This window comes from Clarias gariepinus, chromosome 6 (assembly GCF_024256425.1).
Source record: "Clarias gariepinus isolate MV-2021 ecotype Netherlands chromosome 6, CGAR_prim_01v2, whole genome shotgun sequence".
Taxonomy (NCBI): domain Eukaryota; kingdom Metazoa; phylum Chordata; class Actinopteri; order Siluriformes; family Clariidae; genus Clarias; species Clarias gariepinus.
This window is the reverse complement of record NC_071105.1, coordinates 2733312-2760123: the sequence shown is the minus strand read 5'-3', so window position 1 is coordinate 2760123 and position 26812 is coordinate 2733312. Positions and strand designations below refer to the sequence as shown.

Here is a 26812-nt window from a genome sequence, read left to right as displayed (position 1 = left end):
CGTGTAGTCCGATCCAATAGAGGAGCTGGTGTAGATCAAACTGCTGAAAACGTTCATGCTGGTTCTGATAGAAAGGTGCCAGAACACACAGTGTATCACCATTATGGGGGGAAAAGGGGACGGCCCAATCAATATTAGGCAGGTGATCATAATGTCATGGCTGATCAGTGTACAGTATATGTATGATACACTATATTAAATAATGCTGCAGTGCTGTAGGTTGCCACTGGTGGGCACTCACACTGCTTCTGCAGGTTTCAATGAGATTAGATATGTATTGCTCACACACACACACAAAAAAATCCATCAAAGTAATGATTTAATACTTAAAGTTTGTTATAACAATGTAAAAAGTCAACTACATGAAGGACAGACAAAATCACAAAAAAAACAAGCTAGAGAATAAAACAAATCATACTAAAATAAAATAAATAAACAAACAAATAGTAAAATTAGAAAAGAAAAATAAAAAAGTAAAGAGCTATAACATCCTGATATATAACAGAGTTTTAATGTTATACATTATAAAATTATCATCATTTTAGCTGTGAATCCGACCATAATTATTTACAGTTCATATTTATTTTAGAATAATAATAACAACAACAGAAAAGTTTCCTTTAGATTTGATCTAAAATAGAAAACAGAAATCTTTTAAATTTTTTAATTTATTATCTGTGAAAAGAAGAAATGAATATATTAATCAAATAATTTACTGCTGCAACCAAATGCACTAAATCTAACCGATTATGATTAATTAAGATAACTAAACTACTGTATAAGGATGAATATATGCACTAATTATTTTTCTTAACAGAACTCCTGGTGGGTTCATTTGTTAAATTATACAAGACTCACACATCAGTTCTGATGGAATAAAAAGCCCTCAGTGGTCCAGGAGAAGCAGCGAGTCTCAGTGAGGCTGATCGCTGACCCTACGCTTACCTCCTGCCTCTAATTAATCATGCTCGGATCAGACTGACGGCGTTTCATTTGCAATTAAAATTCCTATTAAACACGTTAGTGAACATCTCGAGCAGGGCACTGGGGTCAGGAGACAGTGGGGGCTCCACTGAAACTGCCACGTCATGCAGAAACTCCGTCTTGGAGCTCAGATATTTCCTCTCAGAATAAATCATTGTCACAGACTTGCTCGGATCAGCACCGGGATAAAGAGTGCAGAAGAAAATGAATGCTTTCAAGGTGCAATGGGTGGAATTTGGTAGAAACTGATTTCCATCCATGACCGTGTACTCCAAGCGTTACCACTTATTCACGCCCATCTACATGAAGCCTCGTCTCTTATATACACTCACCTGCACCTTCATTAGGTACACAAGTTCAACTGCTCATTAACACCAATATCTAATCAGCCAATCACATGACAGCCACTCAAAGCATGTAGGCATGATCCAAAGATCTGCTAAAGTTCAAACTGAGCACCCAAAAGGATGTTTAAGTTAGCTTGACTGGTTCGAACTCATAGAAAGGCAACAGTCGCTCAAATAGGATCTTGTTATGGCCGAGGTCTGCTGAAGAGCGTCTCTGAACAGACAACGCATCGAACCATGAAGCAGATGGGCTACAGCAGCAGAAGACCACACCAGGTGAGGCTACTGTCAGCTACGATAAGAAACCGAAGCTACAGGTCAAATGGTCTCACCACCATCAGACGGTAGAAGATTGGAAAAACATCACCTGGTCTGATGAACCTCGATTTCTTCTGTGACATTCGGATGGTCAGGTCGAAATTTGGTGTAAAAAACATGAAAGCACGTGTCACTGGCTCAGGCAGGTGGTGGTGGCGTGATGGTTTGGGGGAGATTTTTTTGGCACATTTTGAGCCCCTTAGTGCCAACTGAGCACAGTTTAAATGCCTCAGCCTACCTGAGTATTGTTGCTGATGATGCGAATCTCTTTACGATCACAGGATAACTCGACATGTCACAAAGTAAAATCATTTCATACTGGTTTCTTGAAGCCATTGTTCTCAGTCACCAGGTCTCCATCCAATAGATCCCACCATTGGGACCTGATGGACAGGGAGATTGACATCATGGATTTGCAGCCAAAACAACTGCATTATGCTTTCATGTTGTCCAACATCTATAAGGAATATTTCCAGCACTTTGTTAGAATCTATGCCATGAAGAATTAGACCAGTTCTGAAGGCAAAAGGGGTCCAACCCTGTACTTGCAAGATGTAGCTAAAGAAATAGCTGGTGAGTGTAATCCATGTACATGCTGCTTAGCCTTACATGGAAATTAACTTACCTGAAGCCCCGCCTCCCATACAATCCCATGTACATGTGGTCTCACCTTCCATAGAGTCCAAGTACATGAAACCCCAGCTCTCAATGTTTGTCCCGCGTCTCACACATGCACACATTTACATGAATCCCTGCTGATCATCCATAGACGCTAGTACTTGAAGTTCTGTCTCTCATTCCTGTCCATGCACAAGAGCCCCACCCTTATCCATGTCCATGTACCTGAAGCCCCACCTTTCATATAAGTCTATGTACATTTGATAAAACTACCTCTTAACTTGGCCAAACATGTTAATTATTGAATACAGTTGCTTTAATCAGGCCCTTTATCCTCAGTGAAGGACAATCTTAATGCTTCAGCAACCAAGACATCTTGGACAATGCAGTGCTTCCCACTTTGTGGCAACAGTTTGGTGAAGACCCTTTTCTATTCCAACATGACTTCACCCCAGCGCACGAAGCTATAAAGACACGGTTTGATGAGTTCAGTTTGGAGGAACTCGACAGAACACAGATCCCTGACCTCAACGCCATCGAGCTTTTTTAGGATGAACTGGAACTGAGATTGTGAGCCGGGCCTTCTCGTCCAACATCAGTGTCTGACCTCATAAACGCTCTACAAAAAGGATGGAGACAAATTCCTACAGAAACACTACGGAATCTCGTGGACGGCCTCCCAAGAAGAGTGGAAGCTGTTTGAGCTGCAAAAAGGGGAACAACTCCATATTAAATTGTGTGTATTAGGATACAATGTCATTGCAGGATTGACCAAAAGACTTTTATCCATATAGTGTGTGTGTGTGTGTGTGTGTGTGTGTGTGTATATACACAGTTGTTTGTGAATAGTTAATCTAAATAATCTAGATGGTTCCTACTGTATATTGAATTCAGCATTGCTATAGTATAACTAATGAGCATATAAATAATAATGAAAATAAATAAGTATATAATGAGACGCATTAGTGTAATGAAGCCAGTCATTTCCAAAACACAACTATTTTCATTTTTGCAAAATGAGCCAGTGCTTCGAATCAGAGAAAAACCCTTTCAACATTGAATATTTATGAACATTTATGTGTTAAATGACACATCAATAATGTATGTTAAATCTCTAACACCAGACACCTTTTAAACAGCTTCATCACGCTTTATAGAATATTCATGACCCAGGAAAATTCTCCTGGCTGAGTAGCGGGAGCGCTGATCTCACCGGCGCACATCATGTCAGGGTTCTGTAGGACCGGACCCTCAGTGTTAACTCTGTGAGAAACTGGGAAGAAGAATTAAAGACTGGTGATGTGGAGCTCTGGAGAGGATCGCACATTGTGTAGAGTTTTTAGAATTGTCTGGTTGTATGGAGAAGAAGAAACACACACACACACACACACACACACACACACACACACACACACACACAAATGCACACTGGGTTGTCTATTTTCCACCGCAGACTTTGTGCTTGAAAGACATTTTTTCCCCTGCTGAATGACACACGGCACTTTGTGATGGGACGTCCATCTTGGATGATTATAGTGATTTTGTTTGTATGAGGGCGACTTCTCCGGGTTTAAGCGCAGCCAGAGCGTGTTTTTTAGGACATTGTGTTTGATGGAACATAAACAAGAAAGATTTTTCAAAGGAGCATTCAGTGTGTGGAACGCGATTCATTGTGCCAGTACACTTTCAAAATCCTCCATCACTCAGCTTTTTCCTTAAAAAAAAAAAAGAGGGAAAGACTGAAATAAACAAAAATAAATAAATAAGATAAATAAAAGGAACAAGATTGGGAACAGAAAATGCCAAACTTTCCTATCCAGGTATATGTGACATAAGAGGTTTGTTAGAGAACATGTTACACGTTGACATGTTTGTTAATGAACAAACAGCATCATGAAGGCCAAGGAACACACCAGACTGGTCAGGGATAAAGTCGTGGAGAAGTTTAAAGTGCAGGGTTATGTTATAAAAAATAAGTATTCCAAGCTTTGAACATCTCACGGAGCGGTGTTCAATACATCATCCAAAAATGGAAAGCGTACGGCACAACTGCAAACCTACCAAGACATGGACGTCCACCTAAACTGACCGGCTGGGCGAGGAGAGCATTAACCAGAGAAGCAGCCGAATGGCCCATGGGAACTCTGGAGGAGCTGCAGAGATCCACAGCTCAGGTGCTGGAATCTCTACACAGGTCGTCTACCAGTCGTGACCTCCACAAATCTGGCCTTTATGGACGAGCGGCAAGAAGAAAGACTGTTGAAAGAAAGCCATAACGAGTCCTGTTTGCGGTTCCACGTGTCTTGTCGCAAATTGTCAATGGGACGTCAATTATGTGCCACTTTGTGTTGGTTTTTTTACATAAATACCAATAATATACATTTATATTATATTATAAAAGCTTTCATTTATGTCAAGAGTTACAGAAGATAAAAAACAAACCTCAGTACCGAGCTTTTATTTAGGGTTTTGTGAAAATATACTTAATATTCATTACAGTGTCATAATCTCCTTATGTCCACAGTTTCGCAAGGTCTGTTAACGAAAGGTGTTATTTCAACTTAACCTATTTGGATTTAAAAAAACATTACCATAAACATGATTTAAGTGACAATATTTCTTTCATTTAGAAGATTTCTTTAATTGTCAAGCTGAGTGAACATATGGGAAGTGGAAAAGTAAAAAGAAAATAAATCAGTGAACAAATGTTTCTATTTATCTTTCTGTTCATTTTTATTTCTGTCTATCTCTCATTTTGCTGTTTTTTCTATCCCTTTATTTATTTATTTTATTTGTATTTATTCTCCATTCCTTCTTGAGGTTTTTAAATTGGGTTAAATATTCCATAAAATAGTTGGTTTATCTTTTGCTCATAAAGTTCTTCTCGTCCTCCTGTAGATCGTCCATCGTACCCTGGCGGCCATGCTGGGATCACTGGCCGCGCTGGCAGCTCTCGCCTACGTCGGAGATGTACGTGTCATTTTGTTAATTTTTACACACTGCAGCGAGCTTACAGAATTTTTTCATTTCTTTACTTTTTAAAACTTTTTCTGCTTACCCATATTCATTCATCTATGTTAATAAATGAGTCCTTTAATCAGGACTAATTAACGGACTGACCTAGATTAATAAATAATTTCTTAAAAGTATTCACTAATATCAATAAATCACTCAAGTGATTCACTTACAGTAATTAATGACTTGTATGAAAATTCACTTAAATTAATGGAACACTTGTGAAAAGATTTGCACATTAATAAATGACTACTTAATAAATGAATAAACGATTCGTTCACATTAGTAAATTACCCATTCGAATAAATAAATAAATAACTCCTTATGAGATTCACTTATTCACATTAATGCCGGGCAAAAGATTTACTCACATTATCAACTGACTCAAGATTCACTTACATGAATAATTGACTTATTAAAGATTTGTTTACATTACTAAGTAACATTTACATTAATCAATGATTCACTTTTATTAATTTAGGTGATTGATTTACTGTTTTATTTGATTCCACCAGTCACACCAGACACACACCTGCACCAGTACCCTGACCAGTGTTGGGTGTAACGTGTTACAAAGTACTTGAATTACTTTTAACGAGTAATTTAACGCGATAGGTCGCCATTAAGTACTCAGTTATTTATTTATTTTTTCAAAAATTAAATCCGTTATTTAGACAATTTTGGTAATCTGTGAGCCAGACAGCAGTCATTCCCAATCCGTTAGCGTCTGTGTGTGTGTGTGTGTATAAAAGTCGTCCTACAAGCCTCGCCCCCAATAACCCCTCCCCCTCTGTTATTCCTGCTGTTATACCCCTATATCGACTATGCAAAGACAGACTCGCTCATCAGTAGGTGAGATGGGGGTATCGGTAGGTGAGATAGGGGTATTAGTGGGTGAGATATGGTATTAGTGGGTGAGATAGGGGTATTAGTAGGTGAGATAGGGGCATTAGTAGGTAAGAAAGGGGTATTAGTAGGTGAGATGGGGGTATCAGTAGGTGAGATGGGGGTATCAGTAGGTGAGAAAGGGTTATTAGTAGGTGAGATAGGGGCATTGGTAGGTGAGATAGGGGCATTGGTAGGTGAGATAGGGGTATTGGTAGGTGAGATAGGGGCATTGGTAGGTGAGATAGGGGTATTGGTAGGTGAGATAGGGGCATTGGTAGGTGAGATAGGGGTATCAGTAGGTGAGATGGGGGTATCAGTAGGTTAGATGGGGGTATCAGTAGGTGAGAAAGGGTTATTAGTAGGTGAGATAGGGGCATTGGTAGGTGAGATAGGGGCATTGGTATGTGAGATAGGGGTATTGGTAGGTGAGATAGGGGCATTGGTAGGTGAGATAGGGGCATTGGTAGGTGAGATGGAGGTATCGGTAGGTGAGATAGGGGTATCGGTAGGTGAGATAGGGGTATCAGAGGGTGAGATAGGGGTATTAGTAGGTGAGATGCAGGTATTGGTAGGCGAGATAGGGGCATTAGTGGGTGAGATAGGGGCATTAGTGGGTGAGATAGGGGTATTAGTTGGTGAGATGGGGTATTAGTAGGTGAGATGGGGGTATTAGTAGGTGAGATGGGGTATTAGTAGGTGAGATGGGGGTATTAGTAGGTGAGATGGGGTATTAGTAGGTGAGATGGGGGTATCGGTAGGTGAGATGGGGGTATCGGTAGGTGAGATGGGGGTATTGGTAGGCGAGATAGGGGTATTAGTGGGTGAGATAGGGGTATTAGTGGGTGAGATAGGGGTATTAGTAGGTGAGATAGGGGTATTAGTAGGTGAGATGGGGGTATTAGTAGGTGAGATAGGGGTATTAGTAGGTGAGATGGGGGTATTAGTAGATGAGATGGGGGTATTAGTAGGTGAGATAGGGGTATTAGTAGGTGAGATGGGGGTATGAGTAGGTGAGATGGGGATATGAGTAGGTGAGATGGGGGATTAGTAGGTGAGATGCGGGTATCGGTAGGTGAGATAGGGGTATTAGTGGGTGAGATATGGTATTAGTGGGTGAGATAGGGGTATTAGTAGGTGAGATAGGGGCATTAGTAGGTGAGATAGGGGTATTGGTAGGTGAGATAGGGGCATTAGTAGGTGAGATAGGGGTATCAGTAGGTGAGATGGGGGTATCAGTAGGTGAGAAAGGGTTATTAGTAGGTGAGATAGGGGCATTGGTAGGTGAGATAGGGGCATTGGAAAGGTAAGATAGGGGTATTGGTAGGTGAGATAGGGGTATTGGTAGGTGAGATAGGGGCATCGGTAGGTGAGATGGGGGTATCAGTAGGTGAGATGGGGGTATCAGTAGGTGAGATAAGGGTATCACCTACTAATACCCCATCTCACCTACTAATACCCCCATCTCACCTACTAATACCCCTATCTTACCTACTCATATGAGGTAGGGGTATTAGTAGGTGAGATGGGGGTATGAGTAGGTGAGATAGGGATATGAGTAGGTGAGATGGGGGTATTAGTAGGTGAGATGGGGCATTAGTAGGTGAGATGGGGGTATTAGTAGGTGAGATGGGGGTATTAGTGGGTGAGATAGGGGTATGAGTAGGTGAGATAGGGGTATGAGTAGGTGAGATAGGGGTATTAGTGGGTGAGATAGGGGTATGAGTAGGTGAGATAGGGGTATGAGTAGGTGAGATAGGGGTATTAGTAGGTGAGAGGGATATGAGTAAGTGAGATGGGGGTATTAGTAGGTGAGATGGGGTATGAGTAGGTGAGATAGGGGTATGAGTAGGTGAGATGGGGGCATTAGTAGGTGAGATGGGGGTATTAGTAGATGAGATGGGGCCATTAGTAGGTGAGATGGGGATATTAGTAGGTGAGAGGGATATGAGTAAGTGAGATGGGGGTATTAGTAGGTGAGATGGGGTATGAGTAGGTGAGATAGGGGTATGAGTAGGTGAGATGGGGGCATTAGTAGGTGAGATGGGGGTATTAGTAGGTGAGATGGGGCATTAGTAGGTGAGATGGCGGTATTAGTAGGTGAGATGGGGGTATTAGTAGGTGAGATGGGGGCATTAGTAGGTGAGATGGGGTATTAGTAGGTGAGATAGGGGTATTAGTAGGTGAGATAGGGGTATTAGTAGGTAAGATAGGGGTATTAGTAGGTGAGATGGGGGTATTAGTAGGTGAGATAGGGGTATGAGTAGGTGAGATAGGGGTATTAGTAGGTGAGATAGGGGTATTAGTAGGTGAGATGGGGTATTAGTAGGTGAGATGGGGTTATTAGTAGGTGAGATGGGGGTATTAGTAGGTGAGATGGGGGCATTAGTAGGTGAGATAGGGGTATGAGTAGGTGAGATGGGGGTATTAGTAGGTGAGATAGGGGTATGAGTAGGTGAGATAGGGGTATTAATAGGTGAGACAGGGGTATTAGTAGGTGAGATAGGGGTATGAGTAGGTGAGATAGGGGTATTAGTAGGTGAGATGGGGGTATTAGTAGGTGAGATGGGGTATGAGTAGGTGAGAAAGGGGTATGAGTAGGTAAGATAGGGGTATGAGTAGGGGTATGAGATAGGGGTATTAGTAGGTGAGATAGGGGTATTAGTAGGTGAGATGGGGGTATTAGTAGGTGAGATGGGGTATTAGTAGGTGAGATAGGGGTATTAGTAGGTGAGATAGGGGTATAAGCAGGTGAGATAGGGGTATTAGTAGGAGAGATAGGGGTATTAGTAGGAGAGATAGGGGTATTAGTAGGTGAGATAGGGGTATTAGCAGGTGAGATAGGGGTATTAGTAGGAGAGATAGGGGTATTAGTAGGAGAGATAGGGGTATTAGTAGGAGAGATAGGGGTATTAGTAGGTGAGATAGGGGTATTAGCAGGTGAGATAGGGGTATTAGTAGGAGAGATAGGGGTATTAGTAGGAGAGATAGGGGTATTAGTAGGTAACAGATTATGGGTAGAATAATTACATTTACATTTAGGCATTTGGCAGACGCTCTTATCCAGAGCGACTTACAAAAAGTGCTTTAATGTTTACAACATTGGATACATACTTACACTGGGTTAACTAGGTTAATAACTAAGTAGTTATAAAGGTCTCGACTAAAACAACATGCATGAGGAATCACAAAGGAGTTTTTATTTTCTGCAGTGGAAAAGTATTTGAACTACTGTAGTTACTTTTATCAGAAAGTAACGCTGTAATGTAACTGATTACTTTATAAAGACAGTAATTTTGTGATGTAATTAGTTACTTTAAATAGTAACGTCCCCCAACACTGCTCCTGAGTGATTCACTCACATTATTAATCGATTCTTTGAGTGATTAGATTCATTTTTAAACCCTGAATGAAATAATAAAAAAAAGATCCTGACTTTCACATCTTAAGAAGCGTGCGTTCATCAGTGATGTCACTTCTGAAGTGTGTGTGTGTGTGTGTGTGTGTGTGTGTGTGTGTGTGTGTGTGTGTGTGTTTTCTGATGGAAACCACTCAAGTGACAGATTTCGAGAGTGTGTTTAATTAACCAGAAGTGAAGTGATGATCATTAGTGCTGATTAGTGGAGAGTGAGAATACATTTACATGTCATCTCAGTGAGGCGGGTGTTTAACATCAGCACCGCAGTGGACTTCCTGCTGTTGTCATGGAGACGATAAACATTGATGTTAAAGGACAAAAATGCCTCTGTGACCTGAGAGCCGAGCTGTTATTACTGCCAGTGTTTCACTTATTATTTGGGTGAAAGTAGCTGATAAAATATTTAAAGATGAATTGTCGTCTATGAATTGTGTGATATAGACGACAACAGTGTGTGATATAGACTTTCTTTTTTTCTTTAAACATTTCAACATATTGAACATACTTTCTCTTCTTTTGTAGTTTTTAAAGGTGTGTTTAACTTTTCAGTTGTAAAGTTTTAAGTACTGAAATATTTGTTGATTTTTTTTTCTTCATATGGAGCCCCCTATGGGTCATGTGGTGTAAATATTCGGCTTCATCAATCATGTGCAAGGGCTTTGACCAAATTTTATTTAAGTACTAGAGTTAGAATGCGGGTAAAGAGTTTGTAGAAACAGTTAAAAGGTTAAAGCTAAAAATAATCTGATCTAATCTTTAATGTACTCAGTGATATTATTATTATTATTATTATTATTATTATTATTATTATTATTATTATTATTTGAGGTTGAAGCCCACGTACATGTCTGTGTGTCTCTCTGTACAGCAGAACTCTCTGTCTAACTTATTAATACAAAGAAATCCCATTCTGTAAGGTTGAGTATCTCACGCCTTGTTTACACTAAGTTGTCCTTCTTTGGTGCTCAGACAAATACACTCCCTGTTCGGTAATCGGAGAGTGAATCACAGATGAGAAATGGAAAAAGTAGATAAAAGGATAAAGATGAAGTTTTGTCTTAAAACCACTCCAGCATGTTAAAATTCACTTATACCACTTCAGCGCTGTTATTTCAACCAAAGTGAAAATATGAACTAATCCCAGTAAAAATATTCACTTTATCTTTTCTAATTAATATCTATTGGTGCAGGTGTTTGTTTACATTGAGACAGTAGCGCATTAGTAGATTATTTTAAAGTAGATTATTAAATCCCACACATAACTGCTCATAACATCACTTTTAATCTACATTTAGATTCACTGATGGTGCAGATTAAACTTCAGGTAGAGATCTAAGGACTGCAGGAGATTCAGTCAATTCTGTCCAGACAGTTTTGACTGATGATGTGACAAAATATGATTGGACATTTATTTATTTATTTATTTATTTATTCATTTCTGAGAATGAAACATAAAAATATGATCAAAAGAGACAGTTCTGACCAACATATAGACAACACCCTAGAGGGCTCTGTACTGTCATCTACATTTCTTTTAAATATTTTTTCCTCTTGTTTTATATTATTATTATTATTATTATTATTATGATGATGATGATGATGGTGGTGGTGATGATTATTATTTTTATCTATGAGGTTTGGACTTTTATAAACTATAGCTTTATAGTATATTGCTAACAATCTGTGTGTGTGTGTGTGTGTGTGTGTGTGTGTGTGTGTTCGCACACTCTCCCTGCAGAGACCCAGCCTGATGACGGTTGTAGAGTGGATTGACTTTGAAACATTGGCCTTGTTGTTTGGCATGGTGAGTGAACATACATCACACACACACACACACACACACACACACACACACACAGTGTTACTGTACGTCGTGAGTTCTCGTGTATTTTTACGGCAGCTGTAGCGCTCTAACATGTGACCTTACTGTCCCAGAATGCACTGCGGTGTCAGGTTTGGGTCGCCATCTTGCTGGTCCAGCTTTTAGAGTGTGTGTTAAATTGTATAGAGATAACAATGATTGTTTTATCTTATATAAGAAGTGAATTTGAATGGAAGCCATTGGCCCCTTCGTAGTGATGGTCAGCACTTCACTAGGGTTTGGTGATGGAGGAAGGAAATGAAATCCAGTGGAGGTTCTATCAACAATTAATCCGTCTAGCCATCCATCTAGAAACCTCTGTAGTCCAACTAGGGACCGCTGAGGCCAGTTGTATTTATTCCCATTTATACGACTGTGGTAGGACCTCCAGTCAACATTCACTCAGTTTGGTGGACACCAATAAGCCTAATATACATGGACTGTGGGAGGAAACCAGAGAACCTGGAGGAAACCCACCAAGCACAGGGAGAACATACATGCACACACACACACACACACACACACACACACACCCCGAGGCGGGAATCAACCCTGGGACCCGGAGGTGTGAGGCGACAGTGCTAACCACTAACATCACCATGCGCTGCCATCAACAAATAATAAGCAGCATTATTACGATGATCACACTTGGATCAAACTCAGCCTTAGATCAAAGTCACCACTGAATAGGTTTTATACAGTTCTAGACTCAATAAATATATTAAACATATTTTTTTAAAACTTGGAATTGGACAATATATTTGACAGCTAAGCTTCCTGTATATCACTACTAAGACGCGATATCAATGTTAATGTGCTGAAAGTCAATAAGAGTCTGTCTCTGTTTCCACTCGTATGTACAGTACACGCAAACCTTGTTAATCAGTGCGTGAGGCGTACACTACCTGGGTATCACAAATCCGGGACACTTTCCACATCAGTGACGGTTCTAAACAGCACAGTGAGAGCACCCTACACTACGATTATCTCACTGTGTAACTGATAATTCGATCGTTTATAACATGAGGTGTGCAGTTCGAAGGCGTGAATTTGGAAATAATTTATTATTATTATTGTTATTATTATTATTATTATTATTATTATTATTATCCTTCCCAGCAGCCATTTGGACTGTTGATGCCGAGGTAAAGCCTGACCACCAATATGGCGTCTGTTTATAGTCTGGATCAGTGCGGGTCATGTGACTGCAAGGTCTCGATAAACCCTTGTTCCCCCACCAGCTTCTCAGTGAGTCACGATCTGACTCATTACCGTTAATAAGTATTTGACTTATTAAATTATTCAGTTACAATAAAAAATGATTCATCTATGGATTCTTGTGAATGAATGATTGTTAAGTAATTTACTTACGGCAATAAATTATATCTGTAATAATGTATTTACATAAATAAATGAATCCTTGAATGATTCACTTACATTAATACAGTAGATGACCCCTTGAATGATTCACTTACTGTAAATGAATAAATGACACCTCTAGTAAGTACATGAATATAACATTACATTACGCTAACATAAACAAAATTTCCTCCAGTGCTTTACTTACACTCTAAGTACACTACACTTGTTTATCATTTACATGATGAGTGAATCTTTAACACTTTAACTATTAAATGACTCCTTGAGTGATTCACCTACATAAATAAATGACTCCTTGAGTGATTCACTTATATTAGTGGATGACTCCTTAAATGATTCACTTACATAAATAAATGACTCCTTGACTCCTTGAGTAATTCACTTATATTAGTAGATGACTCCTTAAATGATTCACTTACATAAATAAATGGCTCCTTGAGTGATATACTTACATAAATAAATGACTCCTTGAGTGATTCACTTATATTAGTAGATGACTCCTTAAATGATTCACTTACATAAATAAATGACTCATGGAGTGATTTAATGATAGTGATATCTCTAATAATGTGTTTATATGAATATAAGATTCATTAAATAATTCATTTAGATTAAAAGATCCAGTTACTGTACCACATAACTCCTCTAGTAACTAATTTGCATTAACAAATGTCTCATTAAAGCATTCACATTGATAAATGACTCCTAATATTTACATTAATACATGCTCTGTGGATTTTATTTAAACAAAATACACAAATAAACTTTGGTGTGAACTGGAATTACAGTAAATCCCTCACCAGGCCAGAAATCAGCGTCGGCTCTAATGAAGCGTGAGATTAGTTTTTTTGTTTTGGTTTTTTTTTTTGCCTTCTTTTAGTTTTGCTTTGGCTTCGTGATTCAACACATGATTTTCTTTAATGTACTAAACCAAACCTTTAGCAACAAAAACAAACTCTTTCTTTAGTCCTGTACAAAATCGTTAAGTCGCCATGGAAACAAACGTGTCTAATCAACACTGATGCAAACATCCCTTAGAGCTTTTTAAAAGACTATTTTTTAGAAGAAATGAAAGAAAAATTAGGCAGGATGAGAAGGAAAGGAGAAGGAATCGCAGCCTACAGTAAAAAGAGAGTGGAGTGCAAAAGTTTGCACACCCTTAGGGAGAAACCAAACATTTGTGTTTAACAATACAGAATTTGGCGAGTTTGGTATAAATCAAGGTTTAATGTTCCGCCCACTTTACTCTTTCATCTCTAAATTTAGTAGATCACGAAATAAAATGTTTTTTTTCATAAAGTACATGTTTTCTGATATATTTGTTATTAAAGCATTAGTTTGTACACACCAATCACAGTTCCTTCATCCTCCAGACTAGATGAAAAACATTAAACCACATTGTATTAAATATTGAAAAGTGATTTTTCTTTTTTTCAAATAGCACATAGTGTTTTTTTTATTAAACAATAGAAAAAGACATTACAGCAAATCTTCATGTTAAAGCTGTTTGGTAAAAAAAAAAAAAAAAAACCTGACACTGACACACACCTCCATTTCATTTTTAGAAATGAAAAATTTGGTCTGAATGAATCCCACAATTCTTTCTGGGCAGCTTGATGATGACGGTGGTGGAAACTGTTACCTGAAATGAAATATTCTGTAAATATCTGTAAATAGCCCAGTGTTGGAGTAACACCAAGGTCTAAAAACATGTTCTTCTCACTTTCAGATGATTTTGGTGGCCATTTTTTCTGAAACCGGCTTCTTTGATTATTGCGCTGTTAAGGTGAGTTTATTTATTTATATAAATAATATGCTGTAAATGAATGGATTTTATATTTACTACCTTTATGTTTAAGTCCTGTTTGGAGTTCATTGTTGTGTCAGAGATTCATGGTGCGTGATACACTGGAAAAGTGTTATAGATAATGAATTAATAAACGAGTAATAAACTTTTCACATGCAGAAAATAGATTTTTTTTTTACCAGCTTGTTGCAAAGCGAACACTTATTACAATGTAAAAAATTTTTACAATGTGAGAGTTTGTTTTGTTAAATTTATTTACAGTTATTGTGTACAGTTGTTTACTTGCCGTGGTTCTGCACTAACTGGCCAATTCCATTTTATTATCATTACCACAGTTTTATTCTCACAGTTTTAGCTTATTATAAAGAGAAATCTTGCTACAAAGTGCTTCTTCCATTTCTTTTACAAAGCGTGTTAAAATGAAAGAGAAGACACACTCATTAAAGTACGGAAAATAACCAGTTCACAAGTGGGAATAATTTTCTTTTTAAAGCAGTGGAAGATTTGGCTAAAAACAAGCCTGGAGAAAAACTGTTTCTAACACGAGCCTTGTGTTTGTTCGTGCTTTAAAAATCCCTGTAATTCCCTCTGATCCAGGTGTCTCTGTGCTTTATGCTCTAAATTATAATAATTTCTGTCGAATGAATATCAGGGTAGTGAATGGATTCAGCCCTGAAGGATGGAGGAGTGGGGAAGCGACAGAGGGAAAGTAGGTTGGTCATGATGCAAGCCTCGGAAAGACATCGTCCAGGTCTCACAGAGACTGTGATGCACTGTGTGTGTGTATATATATATATATATATATATATATATATATATAAACCCACATAAAGACGCGGTTATGTGTGTTTGCGCCAGATGAGTGAGTAAGTGAGGATGTGATGTGATGTGATGTGATGTGATATCACAGGTAAATTGGCCCGGCACCGTGATGCTCCTCGATTAGGACGGCGCAAGACAGACAGATACAAAGCATTTCCATGGCGACCACAACATGCAGAACACCATGAAATATTTTTTAGTCCTACAATTACAGTTTTAAATATGCGCCAAAAGAAACTCTCTCTCTCTCTGTCTCTTTCTCTTTCTGTCACTTTCTCTCTCTCTCTCTCTCTCTCTCTCTCTCTCTCTCTGTCTGAAAGTTGAAAGGAATTGTGATTGTGAGCTTTAAAATCTGAAAAGATAAAAATATTGACACATAAATAAAAATCTCCAGACATAAAAGATGATCAGACAGGACAGAGCTGTGTCTGTTTTCTCATGGAGTAAATCACTGTAATGAAGAGAACTTTAGGTTTTTCATCAAAAACTGAGCATGTGCTTTATTCTTGCTATTCCACAACATTGTGCATTACAGGTTACACTTTTTAACCGAGTTACATGAAACAAATTACCTTTACCCAATCAATATTTTTTGTAATAATTATATTTATATAATTTTCATGTTTACGAAGTGTATTAAAAAAAAAACATGGCATGTCGCCATCAAACATTTCGTATCCCAGTGCCTTGTGAAGCTTCTAGATTATTAAATACTTTGTATAATTTGAAGCTCATGACGAAAGTCAAGACGACGCCGTAAAGAGATGTGTGTTTAAAGTTGCTGTGCAGGATTTGGAAGTTTAGGATTAAGACAAAGATTAATCCGATTTGCATCTTAATCGATCTTTTGTTGATTGATTCAATCCATTGAGTCACTGAGTCAGTTCAGAATCAATTCACACTTTTTAAAGCATTTAGGTCAAATTAAAAACATTTACTGTTTTCTCTAATCTTCCACAACGTTCTTGTAAAAACACCGTTGTTTTGCAAATTGATAATTTTTTTCTTCCGATGACTAAATGAGCGGTTGGTGAACTGTATTTGGACTTAGTAACGAGAGGGGAAAACACGCTGAATCTTTACACAAACACGGTGTATATCGGGCAGAGCCCCGCCCCCACCTCGGCTACTCAGACCACATCTCTGTTACGCTAATTCCATCTTACAGACCACTCGTCAGGCGTTCGAAACCGGTTCTGAAGCAGGTGAAAACCTGGCCAGCAGGAGCCATCTCTGTTCTTCAGGACTATTTTGAGAAAACTGACTGGAACATGTTGGCCAACATCATCATTCCCAACTGAAAAGCTGACCAAAGCTGCTTTGCGGCACTGACAATTGCTAAAAGCGCTATACAAATAAAATTGAATTGAACTACAGGACATCATCACCTGCCTGTGACAATGACGGCTCCCTTCCACGTGTGCTGAACAGCTCATGAACCAACCCTCCTTCTCCCAACAACCAGGTGCTATGTCTCACCACAGCTGAGAGTGAACCCTCGTAAAGCTGCTGGACCAGACAATATCCCTATCAGAGTGCTCAGAGAACATACTGAACAGCTGGCATTTGTTCTTATTGACATCTTCAACATGCTTCCCTTGTGCTTCAAGTCCATCACCATCATCACCGTGTAAAAGAAGTCTTCTGTGTTCTGTCTCAAGACCCTTCCGCCTCCCTCACTCGACCCGTTGCAGTTTGTGGGATCTCCACCATGCTCTTTCTGGCCCTTAAACAATGGAGGACACCTACTGTACATTCAAATCCTGTTTTATAAACTTCAGCTTAGCGTTCAACACTATCATTTCCCAACACTTGATCGGGAAGCTGAGCCTGTTGGGCCTGAGCACCTCGCTCTGTAACTGGATCCTGGACTTTCTGACCTGAAGGCCTTAGTCAATATGGATTGGGAACTGCACGTCCAGCACCACCACACTGAGCACTGGGGACCCCCAGGGCTGTGTGCTCAGTCCCCTGCGTTTCACACTGCTGACTTATGGCTGTGTAGCGACACACAGCTCCAAACAAGTTTGCTGATGACACGACCGTGGTGGGTCTCATCAGCAAGAACAACGAGTCAGCGTACCGAGAGCAAGTGCAGAGGCGGACGGGTGTAAAGACAAAAACCTGTCTCTGAAGGTCGTTAAGACAAAAAGAGATGGTTGTTGACTTCAGAAGCAGGCAGAGCAACCGCTCCCTGCTGAACAACAATGGCTCCCCTGTAGAGATAATCAACAGCACCATCCTGGGGAAGAATCAAACACCAGCTCTCTCCACAAGAAATACCAGAGGGCTGAGAAAGGCCCAGCGTCCACCACCGACTCTAACCATCTTCTACAGAGGGACTATGGAGAGCATCCTGAGCAGCTGCATCAATGTCTGGTTTGGGAATTGGGCCATCTTAGACTGCAAGACCCTACAGCGGATAGTGAGGACAGCAGAGAAGATCATCTGGGTCTCTTTTCCCTCTATTACAGACATCTACACCACACGCTTCATCCGCAGAGCCACCAGCTGTCTCACACACAGATAAACACCATCACCTCAATACAATGGAGCTGGACCGACAAACACAAACAAGCACAATTGCATAGTGTGTCGTGTTGTTGTTGTGTAGTTGCTCTTGTTATCTTTTAGATAATTTTGTTAATTTCTGGTGTTAATTAGCTTGTTCGCTAATTAGATGTCTTTGGTTCGTTGGTTAGTTTTGTAAAACTGTACTGTATGTGTTTAAAATGACAATAAAAGCCGACTTGACTCGACTTGGTGCAGCACCAGCACTTATTGGGACTTGAAATTTCAAGAATCAACAACACAAGTACACAGTCATAGTTTTTTAATACTTCAAATGCTGTAAGAAATAAATATAGCAACTTGAGACAAATCAGACGATAAACTTTAGTGCCCGTGAATCAAATCAAACAGAAAAAACAAAACTCGAATGAAATCCACAGCCTCCCTCTGATCCACAGCTCCAGCTGTAAGCCTTGGAGGGTTTATTCGTTTGTACCATAAAGGTCAGTTGGAAATTATTCTATGGGTCGCAGCTCTAAAGTTCAGGGAGATAAACATTATCGTCAGTGATTAAATCTGTCAATTAATTTGAAATACACTGGTAATGTGAGTTGATTTTTCATTCCTTAAAAAAAAAGGGAAGTGAAATTGCTTTTCCATTGAGCTTTTTATACTCAAGCGGATTTAAAGTCCAAACTTTGTTGAGATTTCTTTCTTTTTTAATTTTTTTTTAATTAATGTGTGAGTTTTGTGTGTGTGTGGCCGTGTGTCTCGGCAGGCATATCACTTGTCCAGAGGACGCGTTTGGCCGATGATCATCATCCTGTGTCTCATCGCTGCCATTCTGTCTGCGTTCCTCGACAACGTCACCACCATGATGCTCTTCACTCCCGTCACTATCAGGTACAGTGTAGAACTCGAACTCTGTGAAGATACAGTATAAAGCTCTCTACTGTACAGTAAATCATCTCCATACACTCTATACAGTACTGTGGGAAAGGCTTTAAAGGGCCCCTCCCCTCCATTTCTCTGTCGTAAACATCTCTAACAATAAAAGGATTTATTTATTTATTTATTAATATGAAGCTACAGTATTTCTTTATTTCTTAGACGAGAGGGGAAATGAGGTCACTGCTGAGGTTGTTGCATAAACACCCAGTTTTTAAAAGGTATCTTTAGACACTATACAGCCTGTCACAGTAAAACATTTGTTTCTATTTTTAAAATAAATTTTATTTCATTTAATATAAAGAAATGAGGGGCGTCAAGACTTTTGCACAGTACCCTGTATCTCTCTCTCTCTCTCTACAGACACATACACACAGTATACAATAAAATCAAACAATATAATAAACACATCCTACACATTCCTATCATTTTATTGTAATAAATGTCATAAAATTCTGAAACTCAATTAAAGGAAAAAAAAAGTTCATTTATTTAAATACTTATTTTAGGTGTTTTTACTTTTTTAACATTTCTAACATTAAAATGTTTTCCACTTAATATGAAGAAATGAGGGGGGGTCAAGACTTTTGCACAATACTTTCTCTTAAAATAATGAATTACACATTTGTATCATTTTTACATTTCTAAATAATATTTATTTATTTAATCTTTAATTAATTTAATAACTTAAATTGATAATTAAAAAAAAAAAACTATTTTCCCATATTTTTATTCTTTAAACAACTTGTTTAATATAAATTTAAAATATGGATTTATTTTTTTAATAATATAACTGTTGCAAAATAAAAATAAAATAAACATTTTGGACCTGATAGTTCTAAACCCTGTCGCAGTCACATGACCATAATGTGGAGGAATGTTGTGAGTTATGAAAGTAAGATCTTACAGAAGTTGGATCCTGAGTAAGAATTGTTGCTCTTTTGTTTACAGAATGAAGGTTTTTATTAAAAGCCGTGATTTGAGTTTGATTCCCTCAGAGGCGCCGAGCGTTCAGCACCGCGCCCTTATTTGTGTTAGTCACACAGGCGACAGATTTCATGCATAAACATGACCATGAGATACACATCACTCTCAGAAATATGTTTTAACAGCGAGGATGATCCTGAGTGACACTCGTGTATATCACACACACACACACACACACACACACACACACACACACACACACACACACCATTAACTGCATCTACAGACACGTCAAAGGTTTTAAATATTGATGAGATTTGCAATGAACTCTTAGAGATAAACACACACACACACACACACACACACACACACACACACACACACACACACAGAAATATGATAATTCTGGAACATGAAACAGTCAAAGAGGTGATTTGCTTATGCAAATGCTGAAGCTGATTTATCACGGCTAATGATTTGTTCATCTTCAGCTTCACACACACACACACACACACACACACACACACACACACACACACACACACACACTAATGACCGAACCCTGACGAAGAACACGGTCTTGCTCCTGCTCTCTTGTTGTTGTTGTTGTTGACAAAATGTTATTGTTTTTTAATTTATTTAGAAATGTCTTTCTTTTGTAATATTCCGCTTGTTATTTTTGATCCAGAGTAAAACTGCACTTCTCTCTCCCTCTCAAAAAATAATACATTATTAGACACTCTGTTTCCTGTTCCAAGCTTTTTGATATATTACTGTGTGTGTGTGTGTGTGTGTGTGTGTGTGTATAGGTTGTGTGAGGTGCTGAATTTAGACCCCAGACACGTCCTGATCGCTGAGGTCATCTTCACCAACATCGGAGGAGCAGCGACGGCGGTCGGCGACCCCCCCAACGTCATCATCGTCTCCAACCAGGACCTCCGCAAAAAGGTGCCCATCTAATCCCTGAACATCTGAAGAAATGTTCTGTTTCGATACGACAGGCTGAAAATCCAAGAATTTTTCATCTTATATACACAGCCTACCAGTCAAAAGTTTGTACACCCCTTCTACCTCCATGGTTGTGGAGTACTGAAGGCGTTTATTATCCAAACTACACAATAATCTCCTCTGAACAGTTGATATTGAGATGTTTATCTGCTTCTTCTGCTCTGTAAAGCTTCATAACGGCTCTAATCTGAGGTTTCGGTCCTGTTCTCCTGGGAAGGTCTTCATAAGAGACAGTTTCATCATGGAGCTTGATGGGTTTTACAAACGCCCTCGACACGAGACTGTTCTTGTAGGAACTGATCCAGAACAGCCGACCTTCATGTCTTCTGTTAATGTTAGTTAATTACCTAATTCTATATGTGTTATAACGTAGTTTTGAAATATTTAGTGTTGTTCTAGAATGTACAGTATAAAATAAATCACTAAACAAGAAAACATTGAATTAGAAGGCGTGTCCAAACTTTTGACTGGTACTGTACGTATTGTTATTGTATCTTTTGAGCTAAAATCCCTTTTTTTTTTTTGCGATTATATTTCTGATCCAATTATTCGATGTCATTAGACTGCTAGAAACATTTTAGGTTTTGAAAAGTTTTAGACTAAGGCCTACATTGAGCCCAATTTTAGGCCCAGACCTAACTACAGGTGTCCTTGCACCTCCAGGGTCCGTGTTTGATTCCCACCTCAAATAAGCTCCAGGCCTCCTGTGATCCTGTATAGGATAAGTAAATAAATGAAAAAAAAATCCATGTAATAATTAGTCCTTTGGCCGATGGGCCGTGATCCCATGTGGTATGTGGGCCAGATGAACGTGGTAAAGGTGGGCCAGACCCAGGCCATAATAATTGTGCTATCTGGACGGCTTCAAAAATAAATTCCAACTAAAAAAGTGTTTTTTAAAAAAAGTGAAGAAACAACACCTAGTTTTCATCTGAACCATCTGTCTTTCTTACAGTAAGATCAGTCTAGCCTGGGCTAATGCTCGAAGGTCTCATTTACAGTCTAACTGCCAAGCTTGCACAAGCAGTGTTCAGTTGTAACAGGAAAACATGGAAAGGACAACATATTGTGACTGAGACTTTGGAAAATTCAAATAATCCAATGAAGTTTTAAAAGAACATCAAATTAGTAGTAGGTAACAAGACCTGCTCTGAGCTCCATCTACTGTAGTACTGAGATCGGTTCAAACCTGATAGAGGATAAAAACAATGTTAAACTTAATCATACAAGAGCCAGTGCTGATATTCAGTACAACAGCACAACCTCCAGCCACCATAAAACAAAACCCAAATATATGTGTGTGTGTGTGTGTATATATATATATATATATATATATATATATATATATATATATATATATATATATATATATATTTTACAGAAACAACCAAAAAATTTATACACAATTCAGGAAAAGAAAATTAATGTAAAATATTAATATTTAAATGCTTAATTTATTGCTACAGTATATCTTATATATTGATTTCATGTGCATAAAGAAGTTAAAGAAGGTTTTGTTTTTGCTGTAAAGCATGGTGGCTCAAGGTTGTGCTGTTGTACTGAATATCAGGTATTATCCATATAGGCATTCTGAAAGTATTGGCACCCTTAGCATATGTGAAGGGTGTTTTAAGCATAAAAAAGTAAGGCCTTGTTTTGGGGATTTCACTCCTGTTTACGTCTCACATCTGTCAGCTTCCTACCGTCTCTACACACAAGGAACCTCATTAAAGCCGCGTGTTTGTTGGCACGCGGCTCTTCCTCACGCTCTTGACCTACATAAACATATAATTAAACTTTTTTTTTTAAACCCCACATTGTTAAACATTCTCTCAGAGTTCTCTCTTAAATAAAAAGATGGAGGAATTTCCCCCTGATAGAAACAAACTGCAAAATGTGAGAAATGGAATTTCATATTTAACTCCTTATTTTATTTCTAAACATCATGAAGGCAAACAATTGTTCATTTGTAGTTTGGAGAACAAATTTGCTGAGTGATGATACCTGAGAGCATCTCCTTGTAATAAATTTAGTAAGAAATTAAACTCATGTTCATTAGGTGTGAACATGACAGTGCCTGATTTTTGGAACGTTACATAATAATGCAGAGCAATGAGAACTTACAGTATAATTTTTTCAATGGTGGTGCAAAATTTATTCGCTTTCAGTAGAGATCATTGTGCTGTGATTTTTTTATTTTATTTAGTTTAGTAGTGCTGTAAATCTTTCTTTCTTTGCTTCTTGTAATGCTGGGTGGTGCCAGTGAGGCCCAGCAGAAAGTCAGCCATGCCGTCACGATGGTAACCCCCTCATACGCCACAGGGTACTGCGAGTGGTCAGTATAAACATGACAAAAACATGGGAGACACGAGACAGGGGGTATTTATACACACTCACCTAAGCAGGGGCAGCTCAGTTTTTGGGGCAGGGGGCACTCAGTGGTTAAGACGTTGGACTACGGATCAGAAGGTCCCCTGGTTCAAACCCCACCACCAACGCCAAAGTTGCCACTGTTGTGTCCTGAATCAAGGCCCTTAACCCTCAATGTAATAAGCGCATCAATCAAAATGTGAGGACAATTACAACATGCGTCGGTGATGCATTCTGGAAAATCAGGTCCAGGACAAAGTCTGGACGCAAACCCGAGTCCACGGGCACAGCGAGCCCTCTAGGTGTTTATGACTTCAGATCATTTTGCCCAACTTGTGATCTGATGAAACTGTCCTACAGTAAGTATGTTTAAGCTAGGCTTGGCTAAGCTATCTTGTTCAGTAGGTTCGGTGCACAGGATATTTTCAACATGGTGGTTTTACAGAACGTAACGCATCGTCGATGTTGTTGATCAGCCGAACTCGAGCTCACTGGGGTAAAGCGCTTATACAAGGCCTCCACTCTCAGCCCAAATAGTGTTACTTTATAAACCCAACAGTTTTTCAGTGTGTGTGTGTGTGTGTGTGTGTGTGCAGGGCGGGGTTGGTGTGATGTATGCTGTAGGTTCAGAGTAGAGAGCTTTATTCTGATTTATTGGTCGTTTTATTGTGAGGTGAATTTACTGGCCGTGTGGCTCCAGGGGCTGCAGAGGTGACAGCGCCATTTGTAACACTGAGATACGACCTCAATCTGACCCCGCCACGGGCAACAGGAAGTGTGTGTGTGTGTGTGTGTGTGCGCGATTACCTGCGCTGAGAAACGAGGTGTTTATTTTAATGTGTGCTTAAATGTGGAGAATCGTGTGGCGCAAAACACGGACGCAGATCATGACAAAAAGGCTGATTGCATCTGCTGTGTGTGTGTGTGTGTGTGTGTGTGTGTGTGGCTTCATAGACACATCAATGCTTTCTCTAATTATTTTTTTTTCACGACTCTATTGAATGTAGGTCAAATGCTTGCTCTTTAGTCCAAAAATAATGGCACCCTTCATTTCAATAAATAATATCTTTAAGATTATTAAAACATAAAATTCATTAGATTTGTGAGCAATAAACATGATTCCTGCTTCAAATGCCCACTGTTTATGTTTAACTGCAAAATATTTGTTTGCACAATTATTGGCACTCCTATAAAGAATATTATGTGTTGCATATGTTTTTCTTTAAATAATCTGTATTATTTGTATTAAACATATCCAAAAATAAATAAATAAATAAATAACATTAGAAAAAGGTTACTAACAAAATTACTAACATTTATTACTTAATATTCAAATGAATAAACTATAAATAATAAATTATGAATTCTTCTCTATCAATATTATTCAAAAATAATAAATATTTGATATGGATTTACAGTTAGGTTTATGAATATGAAAACTATATTATAGGTCTGTATTATGATGCCTTATAAAGCTCAAATAATTTACTCCAAATAATTATTATTTAAAATGATAAAGTAACTATAATATTCATTAAGGAACATGATTAATTATAATTAATTTTATATAAAAATCTATATAGACAGATATGAATTACAGATAAAATCATTCCTTACTCAATGTTAATTTGTTGTTATTAATGTTTATAACATTATAAAGTATGATGAACATTTAGAAGATCACTGATGGATTTATTTAATTTAATTTTGATTTTTGATTCTATTCTTAATTCTTTATTAAATTCTGTTTTAGGTTTTTTACTTTATATTTCAATTTATATGTATCTTATATTCATATTTATTTTATTTTTATATTCACCCCCTCCTTTTACTTTATACTAAATTTAATACACATATTTTTGTAATGAGAATAATATCTGGACCAGAGAAAGAAATATAATTTTCTGGTTTAATGTGGTTCCATCCTGACTCTTTTTCCCATTAAACTGTGTTTCTTTTCACTCTTTCTGTCCCCTTTCAGAAACGATCGCTCGAGCGGAGCGACATAAAGCGAGACCTGGGGAAAAGGTTATATTAAAAACTTCATCTGGTTCAATATTTCTCTTCCGGGCTTTTAATTCAAGCTGTTTCCTCGTTTTCTTCTTCTGTGAAAAAGCTCAGGGGTCTGAGTTAATTTACAGCCTGTAAAGAGACGGCGTCGCCCTTGCCTGTACCAGCGCACACGCAGCAATAATGCTGAAAGTAGGTTCAGGTTTTTTTCTGCAAGGTCAGTGCTGGTTGAGAAAGAGGTGTAGGTTGTTCAGACATGGGAGTTTTCTTACAGTCATAGGATGCAGGTATATTGGTAAGGACCGGGGTTTGCAGATTTGAACGACAAAATCACCGTAATGGACAGGCCACGAGACACACGGTATTAAAAAAAAAAGAAAGACAAACATTTCTTCATAGACGGCATGTTTTGGCAGCTCAAGAGGACCTGAGTGTGAGACTTATTGACTACATTCACATGTGCAATATTATTCGCTTGGCATCTGTAAAAGCTCTCATAGGTGAAGCTAAACAGATGTCTAAAACCATTTATGTGGCAAAGCCTTTATTTTGGTAATTTATGGTAAGTTTTAAACTCTATACAAGTAGTCCTCAACTTGCAAACAAGTTCTGTTCCCGGAGCACGTTTGTAAGTCGGATTAGTTCTTAAGTCCAACAAAGTGTGTCTTATACGCCTTATAAATACACAATGTAAAGCATACCAATCCACTTAACTAAATCTCTGTACCCTTTCCCCACCCTGCCATCATGTAGCCAAAAACTGTAATCACGCCTAAGGAAATAAATCACACCCACGTCAAGTATAACAGTATTGTCTCTCCGCCTTTAAATCATGAGGGGAATCCCAGACACCTTTTTGTCTCAGAGCTGTTTTCCCCTGTATTGGACTGTGAACCCTGTTTTATTGAAGATTTTCCAATATTAGCATCATTTACCATCAGGACAACTTTACAGGGCAGACATTTTTATCATCATGTTCCCAGACTAATTCAATGAAACCCCACCCACACAAATAAAATATACTGAACTTTAGACAAATTCACTTACACACTGAAAATATAAAACATTGTATATAATTGGTATCTGGTGCACTGCAGTGTTTAGTTTGTACGATAAACGTGAGCTACTTCTGCTCTAGATGTTTGACATCATTCGTCCAGTTAATGGCGCAGCGAGTCGTTTGAGGTGTTTGGAGTAGCATGTGTGCTTCAAGAGCAGGAGGAACAAGCCAACTTGAAAAAGAATACAAAGTAGAAGCGAACTTGTGCATGATGATTATCGCAGAGCCATCCACAGCATTGCTGCCATTGTAGGTGTGTCACACGGAACAGTCCAGGCGATCCTCAGGTGTGATTTGAACATGCGCCTTGTTGCTGCCAAGTTCGTCCCCAGCCTGCTGACCCAGGAGCAGAAGAAACATCATGTCGAAGTCTGCCAAGGACTCCATCGGCATGCCCCGGATGACCCGTCCTTCATGTCGAGGATCCTAATCGGTGATGAAGCTTGTGTGTGTTTTTGTGTACAGCCCTGAGAATTTTTCACTATTCACCTCACTGTGTATAGGGGAGTCGTCCCCAGAGACC

The 26812-nt window shown here is 38.6% G+C and overlaps 1 protein-coding gene across 1 annotated transcript in view; it reads left to right on the top strand.

Moving 5' to 3' along the window:
* The window catches only part of oca2 (oculocutaneous albinism II), a 105973-nt gene that overhangs the window by 6683 nt on the left and 72478 nt on the right, over positions 1-26812 (top strand). The window contains exons 9-13 of the mRNA XM_053498972.1: positions 5166-5237; positions 11324-11389; positions 14556-14612; positions 18745-18869; positions 20651-20789. Of these exons, the coding sequence (XP_053354947.1) occupies positions 5166-5237; positions 11324-11389; positions 14556-14612; positions 18745-18869; positions 20651-20789 (459 nt within the window). The remainder of the gene's footprint in view (positions 1-5165; positions 5238-11323; positions 11390-14555; positions 14613-18744; positions 18870-20650; positions 20790-26812) is intronic.